This window comes from Bubalus kerabau, chromosome 14, assembly GCF_029407905.1.
Source record: "Bubalus kerabau isolate K-KA32 ecotype Philippines breed swamp buffalo chromosome 14, PCC_UOA_SB_1v2, whole genome shotgun sequence".
Lineage (NCBI taxonomy): Eukaryota > Metazoa > Chordata > Mammalia > Artiodactyla > Bovidae > Bubalus > Bubalus kerabau.
In genome coordinates, this window is record NC_073637.1 from 84165333 (window position 1) to 84189090 (window position 23758).

The window sequence follows — 23758 nt, forward strand, 5'->3', positions numbered from 1 at the left end:
GAATGGATGAAAAAGAGCCTAGATGACTTTCAAGGAAGGGAAAAAGAAAACATGAAGACAGTGGACTCTGCAAGGGAAATTTACAATTATCGAAATATGATTCCTGTTATAGTTTTCTTTCAACACTTAAAAACATTTTGGAGAGGATTTAGAGAACCGCGTTTTAGGAATAAAATTTAAGAAAGCAAATTTAGAAGTATGCTGAGAAAAATGTATAATTTTCAAAATGATACTCTTTCATTTGTTTCATGGAGTTTCACCCTCAGAACAAGAAATAATTGTTCTCTATTCTTTCTCTCTGGGAAGAAAATACTTTATGCTTTTATCACATGATTATTTTGTGAGTGTGTGTATGAAGGAAACTTAACGTTTATTTTTTTTCTTTTATTTAATTGGAGGCTACTTACTTTACAGTATTGTAGTGGTTTTGCCTACGTTGACATGAATCAGCCATGGGTGTACATACATGTGTTCCCCATCCTTATCACATGGTTATCTTGCATTTTCATATTTCTTTCCTAATTGCCTCTAAACTTTTAAAACTTGTTTTACATATATTTTACTTTGCCAAAAGTAAGAATGACTAAAAGTGATTGTGAATTAATTTTTGTTAAAGATTTCATGAAAGTTTTTAAGTACAGGAATGGGCAAAGGTTGGCTAACAAGCAAAAGTGTTTTTCCAAGCATTAAAGACTTACCTGGGCAAAAGATGAAAAGAAACAGATGGGAACCTTAAAGCTGGCTTGTCTAAGATGAAGGTGCACTTGGAAATAAAATAATTTTGATCAAGAATGAAAGGTCAATATGCCTAACTATATCTTGCATGATACTGAAGAAATTATGCTTAATAAAATTTGTACATGACCTGAAACTGAGGGGTTTAACTAATACATTACCTGAAATAATTCAGGTCTCAAAAGATCTTCAAAGGCTGGAGATAAAATTTAACATGGAGTAAACTCAGGGTACTACAGCTAGATTAGAATGCAACTGAAACACACAGGAAGGAGGACACAAGGTTGAAAAGCCCTCAGGAGTTTCAGCTGATGGTAAACGCAGTGTAGCACACAGTGACGCGACCGTGAGGAGGCCTCCTAGGGCAACAGAAGACGGAGTAACCGAAAGATGGGGAGTCACACTGCACCAGAACCCAGCAGGACACAGCCAGGCGAGGGTCATTTAGTTAAGATACTGACAAGTAATGACTGCACCCAGAGAACAGTGAGCAAGATATGACGGAGATCTTCGAAGGGCAGTCACATAAAGGGCTTTGCGTGAACTACAGGTGTTTAGAGAAGAGACGATCAGTGAGTGCGTGCTGATCACTCTCAATTACCTGAAGGAGGTCATGTGGAAGATACAGTTTTACACCGTCCAAAAAAGGAGGACAGAGGGCGAGATGGCTGGGTGGCATCACCAACTCGATGGACATGAGTTTGAGCAAGCTCCAGGAGATGGTGATGGACAGGGAGGCCTGGCGTGCTGCAGTCCATGGGGTCGTAAAGAGTCAGACACGACTGAGCGACTGAACAACAGCAACAAAAGGCCATTATGAAAGCTGGAGAGAGACAGGTGATGACTTAACAGCACTGAGATCTTTCCAAAATTCAGACCACGTCAAAGGCACAACGAATGGGCTGCCTCAGGAGCTAGGAGACTGCTACTGTTCAAAGACGGGCAGACCTGTAACCTGACAGGGATGCTGTAACGGTGTCCTTCCAACTTGGGATTCTCCTCACCATTCTTTCAACCTCTCATGCACTTTTAGAAGTTCAAGATGCTTCTGGAAACAGCAGTAAGACAAACCAGAGGAAGCAGAAAGAAATGAGAAGACTGATAAAGAGAGAAACCTAGATCAGAGAGGTTAACTGACAGATACTCTCAGGAAAAACCAATAGCCTCGGGCAATTACAAGGATCTGGTGCAGTTTTGTCATTTTCTGATTGAGTAAATCACACACACATCACGAACAAAATCAGTGTTTTCTTAAATCTCTTTTTCTTTCAAAATTATTTTATTATTTTATTTATTTTTATTTTTTGGCTGTGCCACGTGAGATCTTAGTTCCCCAACCGAGTACTGAACCTGTGCCTCCTGCAGTGGAAGTGCAGCGTCTTAACCACTCGATCACCAGGAAGTTCCTTAAATTTCTTTTAAATATAATCAATAATAGTAAAGTAATACATTTCCACTGCCTATCTTCCCCGACAAAAGCACTATCTTACCCAGTATGTGAGGAGTACACTTTTTGCTCCCACTTGTTTCCAGAAAAGGCAATGTGCCTTGTGTTCATGATGACAACATGATCCCCACAGTCACCTGGATTTAAAAGAACAAAGAAAGAAAAAAAGGATTTTGGTCGAAAAATTTTGCCTTTAAGAAAAAGTGCGCTTGGTTATTTATAAAGCTTTCCAAAGTCCAAAGAACACATCAGTGAATGTAAAGCATGTCAGTGCAGCATCAAAAGCCCGGAACAGACTGATGTTTTTCTTTTATATAACATCTAAGCATAGAGGAGTTGGCTAGACATTCGGAAAATCTCAACACTGGAAGGTAAAGGAGAATTCGGGAAGGAAGCCAGTAACAACATAGGTCTTTGAAAGGCAAACTACTGTTCCTCTTATTATCTTTGACCATTAATGATTACACTTTGTTAAAATGTAATAATTACACTTTAATAATAATTAGACTTCACCACTTTTAACTATCTAATACAAATTTCCCCTTAAAAGTAAAAGAGAAAATGAAAACAATATGCATATAGATGAAAAAAGGTATATTTTACCAGTAGGTAAATTGGAAACAAATGTAAAACATCACAATTGTTATTCAGTTCAAATTCAGAGAAAAGAGTATTATGCTCTAATGCTTAACTACTAACCCAAGGTTTTTTCCAATCACATTTAATTATTTAAATATCTTTCAAACTGGAAAAAAAAAATTAAGGTTTGGTAAACAGTTTTCAGAAATAGGAATTGAGTTTATTTACAAAAACTTATCACCTTAGATTTCTAACCTTATTGGATTTCTTTTTATAATATTGGGCTAAGTTAAATGGCCAAATAAAATTCAAACTAATTAAATCAAGGGGAAAACTCAATGATTTATGTGAGGATATCTAAGGTCTCATCGTGGATCCACGGTCTTCTTCCTCCTTCATGACATACAGCATTGCTTTTATATACTGATCTTATAGGATTTGGTTTGAGAAATGTCTGAAAAACAGCTGTTCCAATTTAGTGATAAATAACAGAAGTTTGGCTTTGGCTTTTATGCTTGTTTCCAGCCTTGATGCACAAATATCCAAATGCCTACTTCAACTTTTTTTTCCTTCTTTTAGTATCCCTGAACTTCTGCATGGCTAATGTGACAGATGATCATGGAAGTTACCATAAAATCCACTGAGTATAAAGACATTGTGATAGGAACAAGGGGTGCTGTTCCAATTTACTGCTGGTACGTAAATATTCACTTCTGAAAGAGGTAAGAGATGGGAATACCAGATCACCTGACCTGCCTCTTGAAAAACCTATATGCAGGTCAGGAAGCAACAGTTAGAACTGGACATGGAACAACAGACTGATTCCAAATAGGGACAGGAGTACATCAAGGCTGTATATTGTCACCCTGCTTATTTAACTTATATGCAGAGTACATTATGAGAAACACTGGGCTGGAAGAAGCACAAGCTGGAATCAAGATTGCTGGGAGAAATATCAATAACCTCAGATATGCAGATGATACCACCCTTATGGCAGAAAGTGAAGAGGAACTAAAAAGCCTCTTGATGAAAGTGAAAGAGGAGAGTGAAAAAGTTGCCTTAAAGCTCAATATTCAGAAAATGAAGATCATGGCATCTGGTCCCATCACTTCATGGGAAATAGATGGGGAAACAGTGGAAACAGTGGCTGACTTTATTTTTTTGGGCTCCAAAATCACTGCAGATGGTGATTGCAGCCATGAAATTAAAACACGCTTACTCCTTGGAAGGAAAGTTATGACCAACCTAGGTAGCATATTGAAAAACAGAGACATTACTTGGCCAACAAAGGTCCGTCTAGTCAAGGCTATGGTTTTTCCAGTGGTCATGTGTGGATGTGAGAGTTGGACTGTGAAGAAAGCTGAGTGCCGAAGAATTGATGGTTCTGAACTGTGGTGTTGGAGAAGACTCTTGAGAGTCCCTTGGACTGCAAGGAGATCCAACCAGTCCATTCTAAGTCCTGGGTATTTTTTGGATGGAATGATGCTAAAGCTGAAACTCCAATACTTTGGCCACCTCACGCGAAGAGTTGACTCATTGGAAAAGACTCTGATGCTGGGAGAGACTGGGGGCAGGAGGAGAAGGGGACGACAGAGGATGAGATGGCTGGATGGCATCATCGACTCGATGGACATGAGTTTGGGTGAACTCCGGGAGTTGGTGATGGACAGGGAGGCCTGGCGTGCTGCGATTCACGGGGTTGCAAAGAGTCGGACAGGACTGAGCGACTGAACTGAACTGAACCGAAAAGAGGTAAGTAGTCTATATGTAACTGGGAGCAAAAACCTTCAGTGTTTTGTATGACGATGTTCTAGGAGTGAGCTGAAGAACAAGTGTGCGATTAACACTGTGAAATTTAAATGACATTGTTAACACTTGAAATAGACTGACTCAACTGAATAGTAAGAAAGAAAAATACTTTAGCTGGGTGACTTTAAGAAGAGCATTTTAAACTTTTTTCCCCTAACAAATTCTTAAAACATTTAAATAAATAATGCAAAACAGAATAGTAGAGATTAGTTGAATTGTTTGAATTGTGTTTGAATTGCTAATATTCACAATATAACCTTTAAGAATTGTGTGAAAATTTTATTTGATTTCATTCCATGTGCATCAGAAATATTTTAGGATGATCTGATAACTTCAGATAATGCTAAAGAAAGGTTTCCCTCTGCTTCTTTTAAATGCTCATATAGTCTTCCTCAACTGATTAACTTGTGGACAATGAAAAGAACAGCATTCTGACGAAGAGTAAGTCATAATGCAGAAATCACCAAGGGCCCTGACTTGTCATTCATCAGCGAGAAATAAACATGTTCAGAAAGCGCCTGTGTCCCCAGCTCAGGAGGCAGCTCCAATTAGAAGGCAGTGTGTGTAAAGTGGTTCAAAGACTGTATACTCATATCTGCACATACACAGAGGCCCACTCGGCTTGTTGAGATGCTGTGGCAAACCAACTTTCCCTTTACATGGTTGTTTTTTTCTTATGGAAACTGTGGTCTGGGTCAAGATGGAAATGCCACGGAATTAAAAGAACGTGCTCCTTTCACAAAATTGGGGAGAAGATGGAATCAGCAGTAGCCACATAATTTTTTTTCAAGTATAGCACTTATCCATCCACTGAATTAAAGTTCTGCTTCCTTACAAGTAAGTCATCGCTGCAAAAGCGCTCCTTACGCACTGCAGAGTAAACACTCTGCCAGAACACAGACAAGTCTTTCTGTCAGGCCATTCTTTCCTAGGAATGGAGGATAGCTTTTCTAGGAAATCAGAAACTTACTTTTTAAAGACTAAATTGTATTTTTGTTTCACTGTATTTAATATTTGACTTTTATCAGCAGAAGTTTGGACTTTTCATGTCCCTAAGATGTCACCAAAATCAGAACTTAAACTGCAAAAAACCCCCAAAAACTTAAACTGCAAGCAGTTTTCAATTTACAAATATGTTGTTTTAGGTGTTTTTCTAACATTTACTGGTTTAATCAGCATTTATTATGTACGTTTTATGTGCTTATAAACATTATAGACATGTTTACTTGAAAACTGACATATAGTTTCCCAGAAAAACAATATTACAAATGATGGCCACATATACAGGAAGAGCTATAAAGGTTAGTATTTAGGTGTGATAATGACATTTAGGTTACGCTGGAGAATATTCTTAGGAGACATATGCTGAAGTATTTAGGGGGTAATATACTGATTATCGCCAGCTTCCCTGGTGGCTCAGAGGTTAAAGCGTCTGCCTGCAATGCGGGAGACCAGGGTTCGATCCCTGGGTTGGGAAGATTCCCCTGGAGAAGGAAATGGCAACCCACTCCAGTATTCTTGAGTGGAGAATCCCAAGGATGGAGGAGCCTGGTGGGCTGCATACAGTCCACGGGGTCGCAAAGAGTCGGACACGACTGAGCAACTTCACTTTCACACTGATTATCATTTATTTTCAAATGATTGAGTAAAAATAACATGGTAAAATACTGTGTAATCTAGGTGGATAGAGAGAAATTCACTGTACTATTTTGACCTTTTCTGAAATTGTGAAAATTTTTATAAGACAAGTTAGAGAAAAAGTAAAAGACTAACAAACCAGTGGAAAAAAGGGAAGAAGAAATGCAGACATTTCACAGAATGGGAAATGACCAAAAGGCCAATATATAAATGAAAAGATACTGAACTCCATGTGCAATTAGGAAAATGCAAATTAAAACCACAGAGCGCTTCCCAGCTACCAAAGCAGAATGTTACTCAGATGAGGAATAATGAAAACATCTGCATATGAAGACTGATTAGCTTCCTGTGTATCTCTGAACCCAGTAATTCCTGTCCTACAGACAGACCTTCCACCTGTGTCCTGGAAAAATGGTACAAGAATACTGATAGCAATGTTGTGTATAAGAAACAAAAAAGGAGGTAAACCACCCAAATGCTGAGTGAACGGATATTTATTTCATCATTACTATTATTACTTTTCTTAAAAATATTATCTATATTTATATACAGACAGATGAATACATCCCTATCCATCTATACACATCTTTGTATATTTCATATTTCAAAACAAAGTTAAAACTCAGTGCAAAAAGAGTTGTTGACAGGCCAAGCAAGATGAAGAGTAAGAACTGACACTCGGGCCTTGCAGGGTGGACAGGGAGTGCCTAGGAAAGTGAAGTCAATCAAAACTACCTGGGCTAAGCGGAAGGCTTTCAGTATGAAACCAGCTGTTTTTTGTTTTGGAAAAAGGATATGGAAAAGCAAATTTGTTAACTCAAAATAGTGAAAAATAACTTTCCATACCTAACTAGCTCTATATATCTCTCTGAAGGAAAGAGTCTTTAGAAGAGAGGGCAAGCTTATCTGCGTATTTTCCAAAGCTCTCTATTGAAATGCACGTCACCACGTGAAGAGACATGCTGAAGAATGAGCGTTTAAAGTCCAAGTTAGGATGTTTCTGAGAGTGAAAGGGAGAGCTACTGATAATTTTGCTGGGACAATGGCATAAAATGGGACTGTTTCAGGTGAAATGGTCTATGTGGTTTTCCTATGAAGAAGCAAAATTCATTTTAGTGCCCTAACAGGATTTCAGCGAAGATGGAATAAGGGATCTTCAAGAAAAAAAAAACCAGATCCTTGCAGCAGTCCAAACAGCTTCAAAATTCTATCCTCACATGAAAACTGCAATTACCGACAGGTCTAAAATGATACTCACTCAGTTGATGGTACACAGGCTTATGCAATCCTTGAAGTCTAACTGATGCCAGGGCAGCAAGCTTGCCAGGGGGCTGCATCTTCCCATCTAGGAGATACCAAACTCGGGCAAAAGTGGCCCATTGCTTAAGAGACGGAAGAGGAAACAAGGGAAATTCTCATTAAATGGGAACACTGGAGTTTGTTATTATATACCATTGCACATAATCTACAGTTAATGTCAATAATTATAACAAAAAAGATCCCATCGTTAGGTAACTTTTTTCATTTCTATTTCTGGAAAAAGGGAATCTTTCCTCATTCTTCTGCAGAGATTAATGCAGTCATTCTTCCTGCCTGCTTTTCTATTAGCAGTATGGATCATGCTTTATTAAAAACATTCCAAAGATATTATTTCCTTTTACATTTTGTATTTTTCGTACCATGTACAATAGACTGGAGGGTTAATGAGAAAGCAGAAGTTGTTTCTGAAGGTCTTCAAAAATACTTTGAGATCAGAAGATGTGTTACACTGAAAGAAGAGTGGCCAGTTAGAAACTGATGACTATTTAGGAGTTTAACTCTAGTGAAAGAAAGTGTGAAAAAGTGTTAGTTGCTCAGTCGTGTCTGCTCTTTGAACCCTATGCGCTGTAGCCCGCCAGGCTCCTCTGTCCATGGGATTCTCTGGGCAGGAATGCTGGAGTGAGTAGCCATTCCCTTCTCCAGAACCTGTTTCCAACGCAGGGGTTGAAGCCAGGTCTCCTGAATTGCAGGCCCATTCTTTACCATTTGAGCCACCAGGGAACTAGCAGAAATGAAGCTGGAGAAGTATAGATGGATGTCATTCTAATGCAGTTTTTTGAAATTTAAGTTTATTCAGTATCATCCATCTATACTTCTCCAGCGTCATTTCTGCTAGTTCCCTGTAAAGGGTACTGCATTTTTAATTTAAATTTCTGATTGCTGCTAGTATACAGAAATACACTTCATTTTTATATTTTGGTCTTATATACAGCAACCTTGCTAAAGTCATTTATCAGTTCTAGTAACTTTTTGTAAATTCCCTTTTTTACACAGATGATCCTTTTCTTTGCAAATAAGGAGAGCTTCTAGCCCACATACTTTCCATCTCTCTCAGCATATGAACTAAAAACAAACAAAAAAAAATACAATTGTCTGCAGGACAATCTTGTTTCTTCAATAAATTGCAAAGAAAAAAGATAGGATAGGAACCCATTATTAAGAGACTTAAAAAAAAACACCTCAGAAACTTACTGTACTTTGGATCCCATTCCAAAGAAAAAAACCATAAAAATATTTTGTATTAATATTTATATAATATATACGTGAGAAAATTGGAAATGTGAACATATACTGAATAATTGATATTAAGGAATCGCTATGAAATTTTCATTTGCTTTGATAAATAGTAATGGGATTAAAAAAAATCTTTATCTTATAAAGAACATATTGAAACATTTACTAATGAAATAAGTAAATGAGGTACAGATTAAATGATACTGACTATGAGCCTTCCGAAACTGGGTGATAATCTACTTTAATATCTGATTGAGATTATCCATAATAAAGTTAAAAAAACAAAAAAAGCTGCTCCTGACCTCCATTCCTTACCAATGACTGCCTCATTTCTTTCCTTTTCTTTGCAGTAAACTCTTGCTAATAGTTGTCTTTACTCCAAATTTATCTCTCCTCATTCTTTCTTCAGGGCTTCCCTGGTGGCTCAGCAGTAAAGAATCCGCCTGCCAATTTAGGAGATAGGGGTTCGATCCCTGGGTTGGGAAGATCTCCTGGCGAAGGAAACGGCAATTCACTCCAGTATTCTTGCCTGGAGAATTGCAGGGACAGAGGAGCCTGGCAGGATGCAGTCTGTGGGGTTGCAAAGGAGGCAGCACAACTTAGGGACTAAACAACAACCGAAACAACGCTTTCTTCAACCTGCTCCACCCGGGCTTCTGTCTTCCCATACTCACCAGCAGCACTCTACTGCCCAAGTTACCATGACCGTCACATTACGAAATCCCTCGGTCAATTCTAAGTCTTTGATATGGTTGATCATTGCCCTCTCCCGGGTGTTCTTTCTTCACTTAATTTCTGGAACACCACTGTCTATCCCCGTTCACCCATCATGCTGATTCTCTCTCTTGCCTCTGAAAGGCTAGTATGTTCCACACCTGTTCTTGGTCCTCCTCTCCTCTTAACTTACTTCCTCAAAGACTTCATCCAGGCCATTTGTATGCTTATGATTACCTAATTTACATCTCCAGCTTGGTCCTCTTTTCCTAACTCCTGAACTCTTTTGAGACCCTATGGACTGCATCCTGCCAGGCTCCTCTGGCCATGGGATTCTCCAGGTAAGTATACTGGAGTGGATTGCCATTTCCAGGGGATCTTCCCCACCCAGGGATCAAACCCACGATCCCTGCATCTCCTGCACCGGCAGGCTGATTCCTTTACCACTGAGCCACCTGGGAAGCCCCCTGAACTATACACTTGTATTCAACTGCCCACCTGGCATGTTTTTTAAAATTATATGTAGCAGAAGACCAGTTTTCCCCCAATCCATTACAGACCAATACTCCGATAGAAAACACAACCCAACAAAACTTTGATAAGGCAATTAAAATGCTGCCACAATGTCAAACTGCTACAGTTCTTTTTAATGGTTAACTTATTTCCCGTATCTCCTTCATCAGGGGCAGGTAACAAAGAGTTCAAGGACGGAATCTCACCTGGGGCAGGACTAGGCTAAGAGGCATCTTACAGCAACATATCCAAAACCAAACCCTGCTCTTCCTCTGAAACCTGCTTCAGTGCCCGCCTTCCCTATCTCAGTTGATGGAAGCTCCCTCCGGTTGTTGAAACAAAAACCCTTGGATTAGTCCTTGGTTTTTTTTCTGTTGCTGCCGCCACACTTAGCTCTTCGGGAAACCTTACCGGCCCCACCTTCACACGGAGCGTGGCCACTCTTCACCACTACACAGCGACCGGGCCTGGTTCGCGCCCCCGGCATGTCTAGCCTGGATTATTGCGGCAGCCTCCAAATAGATTATTTGCTTCTGTCGTCCACCGATTCCCATTTCTAAACAATCCGGTCTTAACTCAGCAGTCGGGTACTCCTTGTAACACTTAAGCCAGATCAGGTTACTACTTGGTTCAAAACCCTCCAAAGTGAAAGTCGCTCAGTCGTGTCTGACTCTCTGCGACCCCATGGACTATACGGTCCATGGGATTCTCCAGACCGGAATACTTACCAGGGGATCTTCCCAACCTAGGGATCAAACCCAGGTCTCCCGCATTGCAGGCAGATTCTTTACCATCTGAGCCACCAAAGAAGCCCATTGAACTGCATACCTGAGCTCAATCGCTCAGTTGTGTCTGTCTTCTTTGCGACCCTATGAACTGTAGCCCACCAGGCTCCTCTGTCCATGGAATTCTCCAGGCAAGAACACTGGAGTGGGTTGCCATTTCCTCCTCCAGGGGATCTTCCCAACCCAGGGATCGAACCTACGTCTCCTGTGTCTCCTTGCATTGGCAGGCTGGTTCTTCAGCAGCTGAGCCACCAGGGAAGCCCAAACCTCAACTGCCCCCACCCACCAAGGCGGCCCTTATTTTGCTCACTCTTCCAGTAGTCTACAGTGCCCTGTGAGATCCATCTTATTAGCTCCCTGGCTGTCGCCCTAACACCAGTCCGGGGTGAGGGGAGACCAGAAAAGGGCTGCCTGAAAACGCCAAAGTAGGGGCACCGACCGCACTACACGAAGGGGTGGTCAGCTGCGACCCTCGTCTGCGCTTTATCGCGGCATCTCCGGGCCTAGGCGCCTGGCTCCCCATCCGCCTCGGCATCGCCAAGTCTGACCGCCTCCCGCCAGTGAGGAAGCCCGCCACGCCGGGAGCGCAGCCTCACCTGCGACGCCCTAGACAAACTCGCCATGCTCCCGAAGGGCGGCTCCGCTCTTCCGCCAGGACCCGGGGCCGCTTCGCATCACGGCCCGGAGGGAAACGCGCGGAGCTGCGGGTGATGGTTCCTAGGCCAGCAAGCCTTCGTCTGCTTCTCCGCGTTTCCCACGTCTCTTCCAGTCTTCCCAACACAACCATTCCGTCAGGAAGAGAGCACACGATGCGGTTATTGAGAGAATAGCCCCCGAAAGCCACTCGTCTGCTGGAAAGGGTGCGTAAACCGACGGGGGACGGGCCGTTTCCCGCCGAGCTGAAGAGAGGGCGCCGGAAGTGCTGCAGGAGCGCGGGCGGTTTGGACGGACGCCGGCGCCTGAGGCGGCCGCTCGCGCTGAGGAATGGACCGGTACTTGCTCCTCGCGGTCTGGGGCGAGGGAAAGGCGGCGGCGGCGGCGGCGGGCCCGGGGCGTGGGCCCGAGGCCTCGCGCGTCGAGGGCCCCGGGAGGCCGCCGGGTAAGCGCCGAGCGGAGAAAGCGCGGGAGCGGCTCGCGGGGCGGAGAGGGCTTTTGGGACTAGGTTTTTCTGGGGAGGGCTGGGCGGAGGGGCCGCGGGGAGCCGTGACTCGCGCGGTCGCCTGTCAGGGCTGAGGAAGATGCTGCCCGCACGCAGAACGGGGCCACGTTCTGGGTGCCACACGCCTGCGCTCGGAACTTGCAGACACGGTTAAAAAGTTCTCGGGGCCTTGGAAATGGAATTTCTGCTCTTGAGACGTATATGCATTCAATAGGTAGCTCTGCCTCCTGTGTTCCAAGTGCGAGTCAGACGGAAGGCAGCAAGATGGAAAGGGCTCTTACTCGCCTGGAGTATTCATCCTGGCAGGAGGAGGCATTCCACACGTGGAATAAGTTAAAAAACAAGCGACAGATGTAAGACGATTCTGACCGTTTTTGCACTCTTTTTCATGCTCCTATCTGGAATCTGTTGCATTTTATTTAGTTTTGATGGACAGGTCTTTTGAGGAGGAAGTATATGTGGCTGTGTACAGAGTACTGTAACAGGATTTCCCATCCCATTGGTTTAAAAATTGTTTGGGGGAGGGCGATTTTGGATTTGCGTTAACTGGCAAGCATGTGCAGACCGGGAACTTAGGTATTCTCTCTGCTTGCTTAAGATTTATTATGTTAAACTTTGAACAGAGTAGATCTTTTATGTATCGTATGTTCTGGAGAGGCTCTGATGGTGAAATTGGAATTGGTCTACGTTGTGTAATTCTTGAGCCCAGCTGAGTTTGATTTTTCTTTCTCAGACTTAAGAGCAGCAAATGTTTATCATCTCCTGAAAAGAAGCATTAGTGCTTCAATTAGTCCAGAAGATAGTACTTTCCCTGGTGAGTACAACATACACCCTTATTTTCACTGGCGTAGCATTTGTATTGGAAATAAATTTAATTAATTTGGTCACATAAGAGTCCCAAAAACATTTGTTTTTTTTTTTCTTTGTTTGCTTTTGGGGGGATATTAATAATTTCATTTAATATTTTAGCTAAACGTATTCACAGGAAAATATTAGTGCAAAGCTATAATGCATTACCAATTAACACAATATATAAATATTTCTATAACATTTTATGTAGCACAGGATTTCTGTGTTATATAAAAATTTCATATAACACAGAAATAATATAAATATTAGACTAATTTAAAACTCCAGTCTCTTGTGGCACAGTTCTTTACTTATTGTTACAAGATTTAAAAAAATATATGAATATACATTATTTGTCCATTACTATATTATATTCTCTGTCTTTAAGCTCAACAAGAAGCACGTGTTGACTGGGTGCAAGTCCTTGGGATAGGGAGCTAGCAAAAGAAATATAGGAAAAGCAAAAGGGGAAAATTGCTTTCCTTCATTTACTGATGCTTGGATATCATTAAAGTTGTTATGAAAATTATTTTATATTCTCATCTTGAGCTTTGTTCCCTTTATGAGATTTGCTTGCCATCTTTAGCTTCGTGTAAAATAGAGTAACGTGGCTTTATAAGGAGGATGTATGATTGTGTTCTGAGTACAAATACATTATTAATGTTCTTATAGCCATTTCCTTAACTGTTTTTTTTTTTTTTTTCATTCTTACCTCTTACTAATTCTCTTAAAAGCACTTCATAATTGTCATCTTTTCTCCATTCTTATCTGCTTGAACTTCTTAAAAATCTTTGACTTTTTTGATCATCCTTTACTTTGGAAATATTTTTTATCCTTTGGTTCCTATTGGCATTATATAGATCCATTTATTACTTCTTTGGTCGTTACCCTCTTTTTTTTTCCCTTCCCTTGCTTGGCCTCTGTCTGAGAGTAGAGATGCCAGAACATGTCTGAAAGCTGAAGGGAGTTTCTGGAGGCCTCAAGGAGAGTGCACCTGTTCTCATGACGGAACGCTCTGTTCCTTTCTGTTTTCATTCATCAGAGAACCTGTCTCTTGAGTTTCAACTGTCATCTTTGGGGAATTATTTCTAATATCTGTGCTTCCCTATCCTGTTTGCCAAATCCTGGTTCAGTTCAGTTCAGTTCAGTTCAGTCGCTCAGTCGTGTCTGACTCTTTGCGACCCCATGAATCACAGCACGCCAGGCCTCCCTGTCCATCACCAACTCCCGGAGTTCACTCAGACTCACGTCCATCCAGTCAGTGATGCCATCCAGCCATCTCATCCTCTGTCGTCCTCTTCTCTTGCCCCCAATACCTCCCAGCATCAGAGTTTTTTCCAGTGAGTCAACTCTTCGCATGAGGTGGCCAAAGTACTGGAGTTTCAGCTTTAGCATCATTCCTTCCAAAGAACACCCAGGACTGATTTCCTTCAGGATGGACTGGTTGGATCTCCTTGCAGTCCAAGGGACTCTCAAGAGTCTTCTCCAACACCACAGTTCAAAACCATCAATTCTTCGGTGCTCAGCCTTCTTCACAGTCCAACTCTCACATCCATACATGACCACTGGAAAAACCACAGCCTTGACTAGACGGACCTTTGTTGGCCAAGTAATGTCTCTGTTTTTCAATATGCTATCTAGGTTGGTCATAACTTTCCTTCCAAGGAGTAAGCGTCTTTTAATTTCATGGCTGCAGTCACCATCTGCAGTGATTTTGGAGCCCAGAAAAATAAAGCCTGACACTGTTTCCACTGTTTCCCCATCTATTTGTCATGAAGTGATGGGACCAGATGCCATGATCTTCGTTTTCTGAATGTTGAGCTTTAAGCCAACTTTTTCACTCTCCACTTTCACTTTCATCAAGAGGCTTTTTAGTTCCTCCTCACTTTTTGCCATAAGGGTAGTGTCATCTGCATATCTGAGGTTATTGATATTTCTCCCAGCAATCTTGATTGCAGCTTGTGCTTCTTCCAGTCCAGCGTTTCTCATGATGTACTCTGCATAGAAGTTAAATAAGCAGGGTGACAATATACAGCCTTGATGTACTCCGTTTCCTATTTGGAACCAGTCTGTTGTTCCATGTCCAGTTCTAACTGTTGCTTCCTGACCTGCATACAAATTTCTCATGAGGCAGATCAGGTGGTCTGGTATTCCCATATCTTGAAGAATTTTCCACAGTTTATTGTGATCCACACAGTCAAAGGCTTTGGCATAGTCAATAAAGCAGAAATTGCCGGGGTCCAGCCCCGGTGGATCCAGGGAAATTCGAAGGGGAGATGGCTTGGGCGAACTGGATACAATAGCTTTAATTAAATATTAATTAGAGATATAAAGAGTAATAGAATAAGGATAGTTCAGCAGGAAAATTCAGCAGAGAAAAGAGGCTGAATAACTTGGTTTACTTGGAAAGCTAATAAAATTCCAGGGCAAGGAATTTTCGTCACCTACGTAGGCTGCAGGCGTCCTCCCGTTCTCCCAAAGGAGAGGAGACACTAAGGCCTCCCCGGTCAGATCTTAGAAGCCCAGGCATAATTAGTAGGCTTGACGAGCCTCCACATTCCAGATGGGGATTCAGCCAGAAGGTGAGAGAAAGAACAACATGGGGAGACCAGTCTTTCGAGGAACTGATCCCATTTTTTATTTTTCCAGGGTCTGTCTTTATACACTGAGATGTTATACAAAAGTCAAGTGGGGTCAGCAGTCCTGACTTTTATTAAAGTCAGGTGCTTCATACAAATATATACAGAGGTCTTAGGGGTGTTACATCATCTTCTGGCCAGGGGGCTGCTGACAATTTATCACCCTCTCCTTGTGACAGCGGTCAGTCAACCAGAACACTTATTTTTCCAGGGGTGATTATTCTTATAACAGACGCCACCTTCCGAAGGCACCAGATAAAGTTACATTCCTATAGGGTGAGGGTGTAGTGGGTTTTTAATTAAGGAAAGAATTTGCTTAGCCTAAGGTCTAACATGATTAATATCAAAGGTTAATACTTATTTCTTCTATATATTCATTAATGTGTATAAGGGCAGGGGATGTGGAGACTTAGCAGCAAACATTGGCTCAACAAATGAAAAACCCTTCACCAATACAATTTCTAATCAGCCCACTATACTTATACTAATAGTTTTCTATAAAGAACCTGTTTTTAGAAGGTTTAAAGCATCTCGTGCCTCTCACAGTTGGGAGGCTGTGAACAATCACATGTGGCCGGACAAGCCTGTCAGGCAGGCTAGAGAGCCTTCAGAGTTTGTAAGTTGGAACACTCCTGTCACACCCGGAATTATTATTAACTGGAGCTGTAAGTTAACTATTTTTCAGAGAGAGGTTGTGGGGGACAGCCCTCCGTAAAGTCAGAGGTGTAGGTGAGAGCACAAAGCAGTAAAGTAGGCAAACTCTGGTTTTGGGGGTAGATAATCGAGAATTTCCAGGGGGACTCCTGAGGCTTGATCCCGCCTTTGCGTATGCCGAGCCTCCTTCCTCATGACCTTTGCCATGGGCGGAATTCCTCACGCTGGCTCCCGGCAAGAAATAGATGTTTTTCTGGAACTCTCTTGCTTTTTCCATGATCCAGCGGATGTTGGCAATTTGATCTCTGGTTCCTCTGCCTTTTCTAAAACCAGCTTGAACACCTGGTAGTACTCATTAATTTTGCAAGTTGGTATAGTTTAAGTCAGTACTGCTATTATTACAACAGGATTTTGATGGAAAATGACATGGTCAGTGAAAGACATGTGATTAGTTGCCTGAAAGATTGCAAAGTAAAAATATTTTGTAAAAGGTGGATACATGGGACTTCCCTGGTGGTCCAGTGGTTTAGACTTTGCCTTCCAATGTAAGGGGTGTGGGTTCAGTCCCTGGTCAGGAAGCTAACATAAAAAAACCAAGACATAAAACAGATGCAATGTTGTAATTTTTAGTTCAATAAAGACTTAAAAAAAAAAGTTGAATACATGTGTCTGGAACTCCAAAGGAGAATGGAGCTGGAGAAAGATTATGGCATCATCAATATATAGATGTCAATTTGAGCCATGAAGAACGATGGGATTGTTTTGGAGAGTGAGAAGAGCAGAAAATCTTGAAATGAATTCCAAGGAATTCATTTTTGAAAGGATCTAAGCACCAGTTTTTAAAGAAAGATAAGTTTTCCACAGAAAGCAAGTGTTTTCAGGAGAAAGTAGTCAAATGTGTCATTTTTTATTCCTTTCTTAGTCTTTTTTTTTTTTTTTTTTTTTTTTTTAGAAACAACACAAATCTATTCAGTGATCAGAGAATGGAGAACTAGGAACTTAGTTTACAAATCAATTTAATGTTGAGCAGGGGTGGGGGAATTAAGGCAAGATTTAAAGGTACGAGTAAAGAGGGGAAGGCATTTGTAATGGTTTTGTGGGAAAAGGTGGCATTCTTCCTGGAACTGGGATGCCACCTCTTTTCTGCCCTTGTGTGGTCCTTTGGCATCTTAGTCTTAATGTTGAGAAGTCAAGTACCAATAGGACTAAAAACTTAGATTTAGAAACATGTTAGTCGTTGGTGACTTTGGTGGGTGTAGTTTCAGTGGCATGTTGGAGACAAAAGAACAGATTACATTGGATTCGGAAGGGAATAGAAAAGGTACATAGGAAATAGAGACGGTCAAGTGTAGACAGTGCTTTTAGAACGTTTATCTTCCTGGAAGGTAAAGAGAGATATAGTGGTTAACTAAAAAGGGGAGATGAATTTAAAGGTGATTTAAAAAAATAATTTGAGAAATACTTGTGCATATTTAGATGTTAATGGGAAGGAAATGGTAGAGAAGGAGAGATCAAAGATGCGGGAAGTCAGCAGCCTGGTGTCCCAGTGGAAGTCCAGGGGGTAGCCTTGGTCGGAAGGGTGGTGCCTCTTACATGTCAACAGGGAAGAATGAGGAAAGGCCTAATGGAAATGCAGGAAGGCTGGTCTGTTTATTACCTAATGGCTTCTATTTTCTTAAGAAATTAGGGGGTAAAGTCTTGTGGAATTTTGGCAGAAATTGGTAATAAAATGTACTTAGCATCTTTCTTTGCTAACTTCTATGAGGTAAGCCACAGTTACCATATATCTCCTTCCCCCTCCTTTGGATCCGATTTCTGTACGTTGCTCTAAATTTTTCATTGATCTTCTGACTCGTACCCTGGGGTGACCCTTAATTTCATATCTTCATATAATATTCCAGTCTCCAAGAAGATCATCTCCATTTTAAAGCTATAGTTATTCTTTATTTCCTCTCTCTTTAGTAAGGCTGAACCAAACCTTCATGATCTTTGAGGAGGGAACCATTTTCCCTAAAATGCTTTGCATTTTTTGGTATTATTCAGCAGTAATTGAGTGGGTGTATTTTTCAGCATCTTTAGATTTTAGAGTTTGAAGATTAATAATAATGATGTAGATTTTGAACTGCGATGAACTAAAGCAGAGTCTTCATAGAGAATGAACAATTTTGCTCTTTAGGCAGCTTTTCCTGTTTGAATTTCTGTATTTTATATATATATATCAAAGTTGCGTAATTCTCTAAGTATACATGCTGTAACATCTGCTTATTTGTGGCATTCTTCTCTTCTAATCAGTATGATTTTGCTTTCAAGCCTGTTCAGTGGGCGGTATACCTGGTTCCAGGAAGTGGTTCTTTGCAGTTCAGGCAATATGTGGATTTTATCAGGTAATATAAATAAGAAAATGGTAACTGGTGAATGTCTTTGTTAATACAAATAATTCCATGAATCCATTACTTAATGCAGTCTTTTGACATGTTAGTTTTGTAGCTCACACTGGGAAGAGATACATTTTGGTGCAGAGAAGGATGACATCGAAGATGTTCTTCAAACAAATATGGAAGAATGTTTGAGTGCTGTTGAGTGTTTTGAGGAAGAAGATAGCAATAGCAGGGAATCATTATCCTTGGCTGAGTATGCTTACATGCGTCCTATAATGTCTTTACAGTATTTGACGTTAGATTGTATTTTAGCCATGAGGGTGAGGATTTGATATGTTAGCAGTTACAGTGAGGGAATTTTACATAATTAAAAATTTCAACTCTTATTTTGGAAGATGGGCAGTTTGGGCCTTTAATTTGAATAAAATTCTTTAAAACGCACAAATTTGTATCTGAAAATGTTTAGCTTCTTAAGCTTACTTATTTGTAGGAGTCATAAAAAGTGATAATTAATGTGTCACTTGCTTGATGTAATATTTCAGGAGCTTGAATAGAAACTTTATTTAAGGTTAGTAGCTGGCATTCACACCGCCGTGTCACTTTCATTTTGCTTTTGAAACTGAAATACATCTCTTCAGTTTGTGTGTGTCTTCAGTGTCTCAGGCACCCTTAAAATCCAGAGCTGCTGAGGGTTATATGGGTGATTGGATTCACTTTTAGATGTTTTGAATTGTAGTTTGACATATATGGTGATTTAGGTAATGTGAGTTGTCATTATTTTTTTCTTCATGAAGTACACTGTCTCTGGTGGTGGTTTAGTTGCTAAGTAGTGTCCGACTCTTGCGATCCCATGGACTGTAGCCGGCCAGGCTCCTCTGTCCATGGGATTCTCCAGGCAAGAATACTGGAGTGGGTTGCCATTTCGTTCTCCAGGGGATCTTCCCAACCCAGGAATCGAACCCAGGTCTCCTGCTTTGCAGGCAGATTCTTTCCCAACTGAGCTACAAGGGAAGCCCACTAGTCATTTTGGTCTTGTGTAATACTTCATTACAAAAAACTACTTTTGCTTATTTTAATATTCATGTATTATACTTCTATAAATTATTGCAGACTTCGAGTTTTCCTGTTTTCAAATCATATTTGTTTATACTGATTAATGAGGGGAGATGTAGACGTTTAGAAAGGGCATTGAAATGGAGGCTGGTAGAAGTGGTCTTGACCTTGGGCCAGTCACTGAACTTCTCTGGTGTTTACTGTCTCATCTGTAAAGTGCTGAGATCCTTTTAGATGATTTCTAAGCTGCCTTCCAGCCTTAGGGCTTTTACCATTCCATGTTTTCTCACCGCTGTCGACGATGGTGAGTGCTAAAATAGTTGTTTCTAGCAAGTAACTTAATAACTATTTCCACAAGAGGGAGCTTGAAAACTGCACTTTACCATAAGATGTCTTAAGTTTTTTAAACAATGGTGAGTTTATAATAAAAGATTCAAGTACCTTTATGCTATATAATAAGCTATTTTGAGAAAAATTCATTATATGGATAAAACTAATAGATTTTTAATAGATTTTAAAGAATTGAACGAGAGTGTCATATTTTCCTGTCATCTGTTTTATGTCATTCCGAGAAAAGCAGTAGCCTTCTTTTTTAGACACTTAGGAATATCTTACTTTGTAGGGTTCAGAAGAATGTTTGATCTACAAGTTATGACTTATATTTAATGTACTAGATATAATTTAGGTAGGGTTTCCCCCCTTGTTACTGTTGTTTGTTTGGGGAGTGTAGCTTGGAACTTGATTCAGGGTTTGGATCCTAGCTTTCATACCTACTACTGATGTGAACTTTAATTGAATTATTTAAAGTGAGGATAAAAATAGTATTAAGAGTATTGCCTCATGGAATTGTCATGAAGATCAAATGAGATAATGCTAACATACTTAATATTGTGTCTGGCACAGAGATCCATTTGATTAATATGACCTAATTATGATTGTATATAACTTTTTTTTTCTACTTTCTCTTTTGTTTTAGCCTTTATGAAGAATCTGCAGAAAGTTTGCATCAGTTATCAGACAAGCTTCCTGCTCCTGGTAATACCTTATGGCTACTTTCAGTATTTGTATCTTATCTTACATTGTGTGTGAATGAACGATAAACTCAGTCTTTATGCTTGTGTTCTCACTTCTTATTTTTAAATTCAAAATGAAAAATGATTTTTATTTGAAGTTGTGAAAAAAAACATGCTCCACTACTTTAATAAAATACATTGTTGAGATATTAGCTTTCTTAATTGTTTTCATTTACTTAGACAAAAATTAGAACTTATAAAATTAAATACTCGTCTGTCTCCTTCTTCAGTTATTACTGAAGAAGAATCTTTCTACTGTCTACCATTGTTCTCCACAATGTTCTTTAGAACGCTTGTCCCATGGCAACTCCTGGAGAAAGAAATCCTTCAGCGTAGGTCACTTGGGCGGCAGTCCTCGATGGTGTGCAGTCAGCCGTGTCCGTGCTGTCATATAGAAAGGCGTGCAGTGGGAGAAGCCCGTGACTCAGTTTTTTTCTGCAGTTCATTTTCTTTTCCTGTAATGGGAAGCGTATTTTATGAAATACTGTATTTATTCTTAAAACTGTGTTTTATCTTTAATCTTTCTTAAGATGAATCAATTACTTGATTCATCAAAAATTTGATATACTTTGGCATCCACAAATACTTTTAAAGAGTTTTCTGAATATTTTCGTTATTGGAGTCAGATATTAAGCAGGTGTTTGTTGTGTCTGTCATGTATCAGGCATTGTACTGGGAGCTGAGTATGCAGTGATAAGTAAAGTATATGTGATTATCATAAAGGACTTTAGCTCACAATCTAATCCTTATATTCAGGATTGTATTTTAGCATAAAAGATCTTATATGGAAAATAGCTGAATACATCGACAAATAAGCATCAATTTTTTCTATGAAGTTCAAAATATGAAATGTAGAGTTGCTATTTTGGCAAATTGAAATACTTTGGTTTCTGTTTGATTTTGATTTTTCTTGTCCTTCAGTAAAATTTATCATTTTATAAAATTTAAAGTTTCATGAAGTTAACCTTCTTTCTCAGGAACCAGTGATATTGTCAGTATAATTGAATTTTCTGAGTGTTTTATTGTTCTTTAAAAAGAGAAATAATTTATTTGAGCATTACAGTTTTACACTAATTCATTCCCTTTTGTGTAACAAAATTAAGTATAGAAGAGCATAATGAATTGCACGTTTTTTTCCCTCTGTTCAGAACAACAATAGCGTTGATGATCTCACAAGCAATATATTATTAACCACTGGCACATAATTGGCAAGTGATTATGATATAGTTCATTGTTTTTCTGGCATATGCTAGCTATTTCAAGGTAACATGGCTTTAAATCAAGTGATGAACATTTAAAAATTTCAAACTCCTAAAGATGTGTGTTGTTTTGAAGAATTTCAGAAATTAAAGTTAAAATCCTTCTTCATCTTCTAAATAAACATAAAATTCAATTGTCCAGGATACTGTTTTGAGGCATTTCAGGTCTCACGTCTTTAAAAAGTTAGACTTAATCAACTGTGCTCCAAAATAAAAATGTAAAAAAAATTATAAAAATGCCTTTTTTTCTTCCTAGGTAGAGCAATGATAGATATAATACTGTTGCCTTCTGACAAAGATCCTCCAAAACTGAGAGACTGTTTGCCTACTGTAGGAGCATTAAAACATTTGAAGGAATGGTATTCAGCAAAAATTACTATAGCAGGAGATCATTGTGAAATGTAAGCTATCTGTGCTATTTGTTTTTACAGTTAACTTGGTACCCTGCTTTTAATAGACCCAGCATTTGAAGATTTTTAAAAATGTGAGTTTTATGGGGGTGGCCAAGAAAGCAACATCTTATGGGAAAACTAAAACTTTTTGACCAACCCAATATGTCCTACTGCAATTAGAGTTTTTTTCATTGAGAAGGACTTAGATTTTCCTTATTTCATACTTTATATTTCTCAGAAGTTTTAAGTTTTTAGTAGATATTATGGATACTGTTTTTGAACCGTTATTGAGCATTATTCTCCAAACACATTGTGTATTTTTAAATAGGTTTGTATTGTCCAGTGAGCACCATGATAAATGCCATGGGTGTATGGATACACTGGATTTATAATGTCATGGGTTTTTTTTGTTTTATGTGCAATGTAGAAATAAATATATACTGTTGTGTCTTAGACACTTGAGTAAGGATCAACTGTGTATTATAGTTTTGATCCTTAAATAGGTGTTGGGTTTGTTCACTTCATGATTCTCTTCATTCAGCAGCTGTCTATTGGCCACTGTCATCATGCCAAGCACAGCAGTGTGTACTGGGGAATTAGAAAAGTGAGATGTGGTCTTTTTCATTGAAATACAGGGAGGAACTGGAATGCATATAGTCAGGACAATCTGTCAGTGCTATTAAGGAATTTCATACAGAACTGTTGTGGCAACAGTTTAGGAAGGCAGTTCTTTTGAAGATAAGAATTTAATTCTTTCTGTCTGTATATGTGTGTACATATGTGTGTATCTGATATGTTAAAGCCAGTAAATAACAATAGGAAAATCTATTCATCTATAGCATTAAGGATAATTATTCGTAATTCATGGTGATGTTGAGATTAAATGAACATATGCTGGAAACTTCTCCAGAGACTGATTTAATGAACGTTCTATATTAGTAGATAAAAGCAGAAATATAATCTTTACATTTTACTTATTTAGCTTGTAGTTAACTATAACGATTAAATCTAAGTCAAATTTAAAAGCCTGTATTGAATTATCATGAACTTTTTATTTATAGAAATTATCAGAAAATTGCAGAATACCTTTCTGCTAATACTGTATCTTTTGAAGATCTCAGAAATGCTATTGATTCAAAGGAGCTATGGAGGGGAAAGATTCAGATATGGGAGAGGAAGGTAAGTGGATTTCTGTTATCCCAGTTTACAAAGCAGGCCTTTCAACTTTATTTACAACACAGATAATATTAATGAATCCTAGTGAAAACGTACCATTTGAAGATGTCCTGGAAAAACACTTATCTCAACAGAACTTCTCCATTAATAGAAACGTTCTGAATTTATACAGAACAGTAGCCCACTGGCTTCATGTTGCTACTAGAACTTTTTATGTGACTACTTCAAACACAGAACTGAATTTTTCACTTTATTTAAATTTAAGTCTCTATGATTGTTATGGGCACTGCAATTCTAGAATGTAACATTATTTTCAAACATAGCTTTTAACATTAGTTGAGTTCATGTTTGTC

General features: G+C 39.5%; 2 protein-coding genes across 8 annotated transcripts in view; one reads left to right on the forward strand and one right to left on the reverse strand.

The window, feature by feature from the left end:
• Positions 1–11529, reverse strand: part of MRPL13 (mitochondrial ribosomal protein L13) — a 41538-nt gene extending 30009 nt beyond the window's left edge. The window contains exons 1-3 of one of the 2 annotated variants that reach the window (XM_055546791.1): positions 11370–11529; positions 7467–7590; positions 2226–2319 (exon numbers count right to left, since the gene is read on the reverse strand). In XM_055546791.1, coding sequence (XP_055402766.1) covers positions 2226–2319; positions 7467–7590; positions 11370–11396 — 245 coding nt within the window. In that variant the 5' untranslated portion in view covers positions 11397–11529. Of the gene's footprint in view, positions 1–2225; positions 2320–7466; positions 7591–9076; positions 9241–11369 lie in introns of those variants that run through there. The other variant, XM_055546792.1, reaches the window with a different exon arrangement.
• Positions 11500–23758, forward strand: part of MTBP (MDM2 binding protein) — a 76879-nt gene continuing 64620 nt past the window's right edge. For 3 of the 6 annotated variants that reach the window (XR_008702442.1, XM_055546786.1, XM_055546787.1), the window contains exons 1-7: positions 11679–11872; positions 12666–12746; positions 18385–18458; positions 18554–18705; positions 20482–20540; positions 22094–22238; positions 23291–23408. Coding sequence is in view for 5 of the 6 variants with exons in the window: in XM_055546786.1 (XP_055402761.1) it covers positions 11758–11872; positions 12666–12746; positions 18385–18458; positions 18554–18705; positions 20482–20540; positions 22094–22238; positions 23291–23408 (744 nt within the window). In the remaining variant the exon portion in view is untranslated. Of the gene's footprint in view, positions 11873–12146; positions 12286–12665; positions 12747–18384; positions 18459–18553; positions 18706–20481; positions 20541–22093; positions 22239–23290; positions 23409–23758 lie in introns of all 6 variants that reach the window. The other 3 variants (XM_055546789.1, XM_055546790.1, XM_055546788.1) reach the window with 3 other exon arrangements.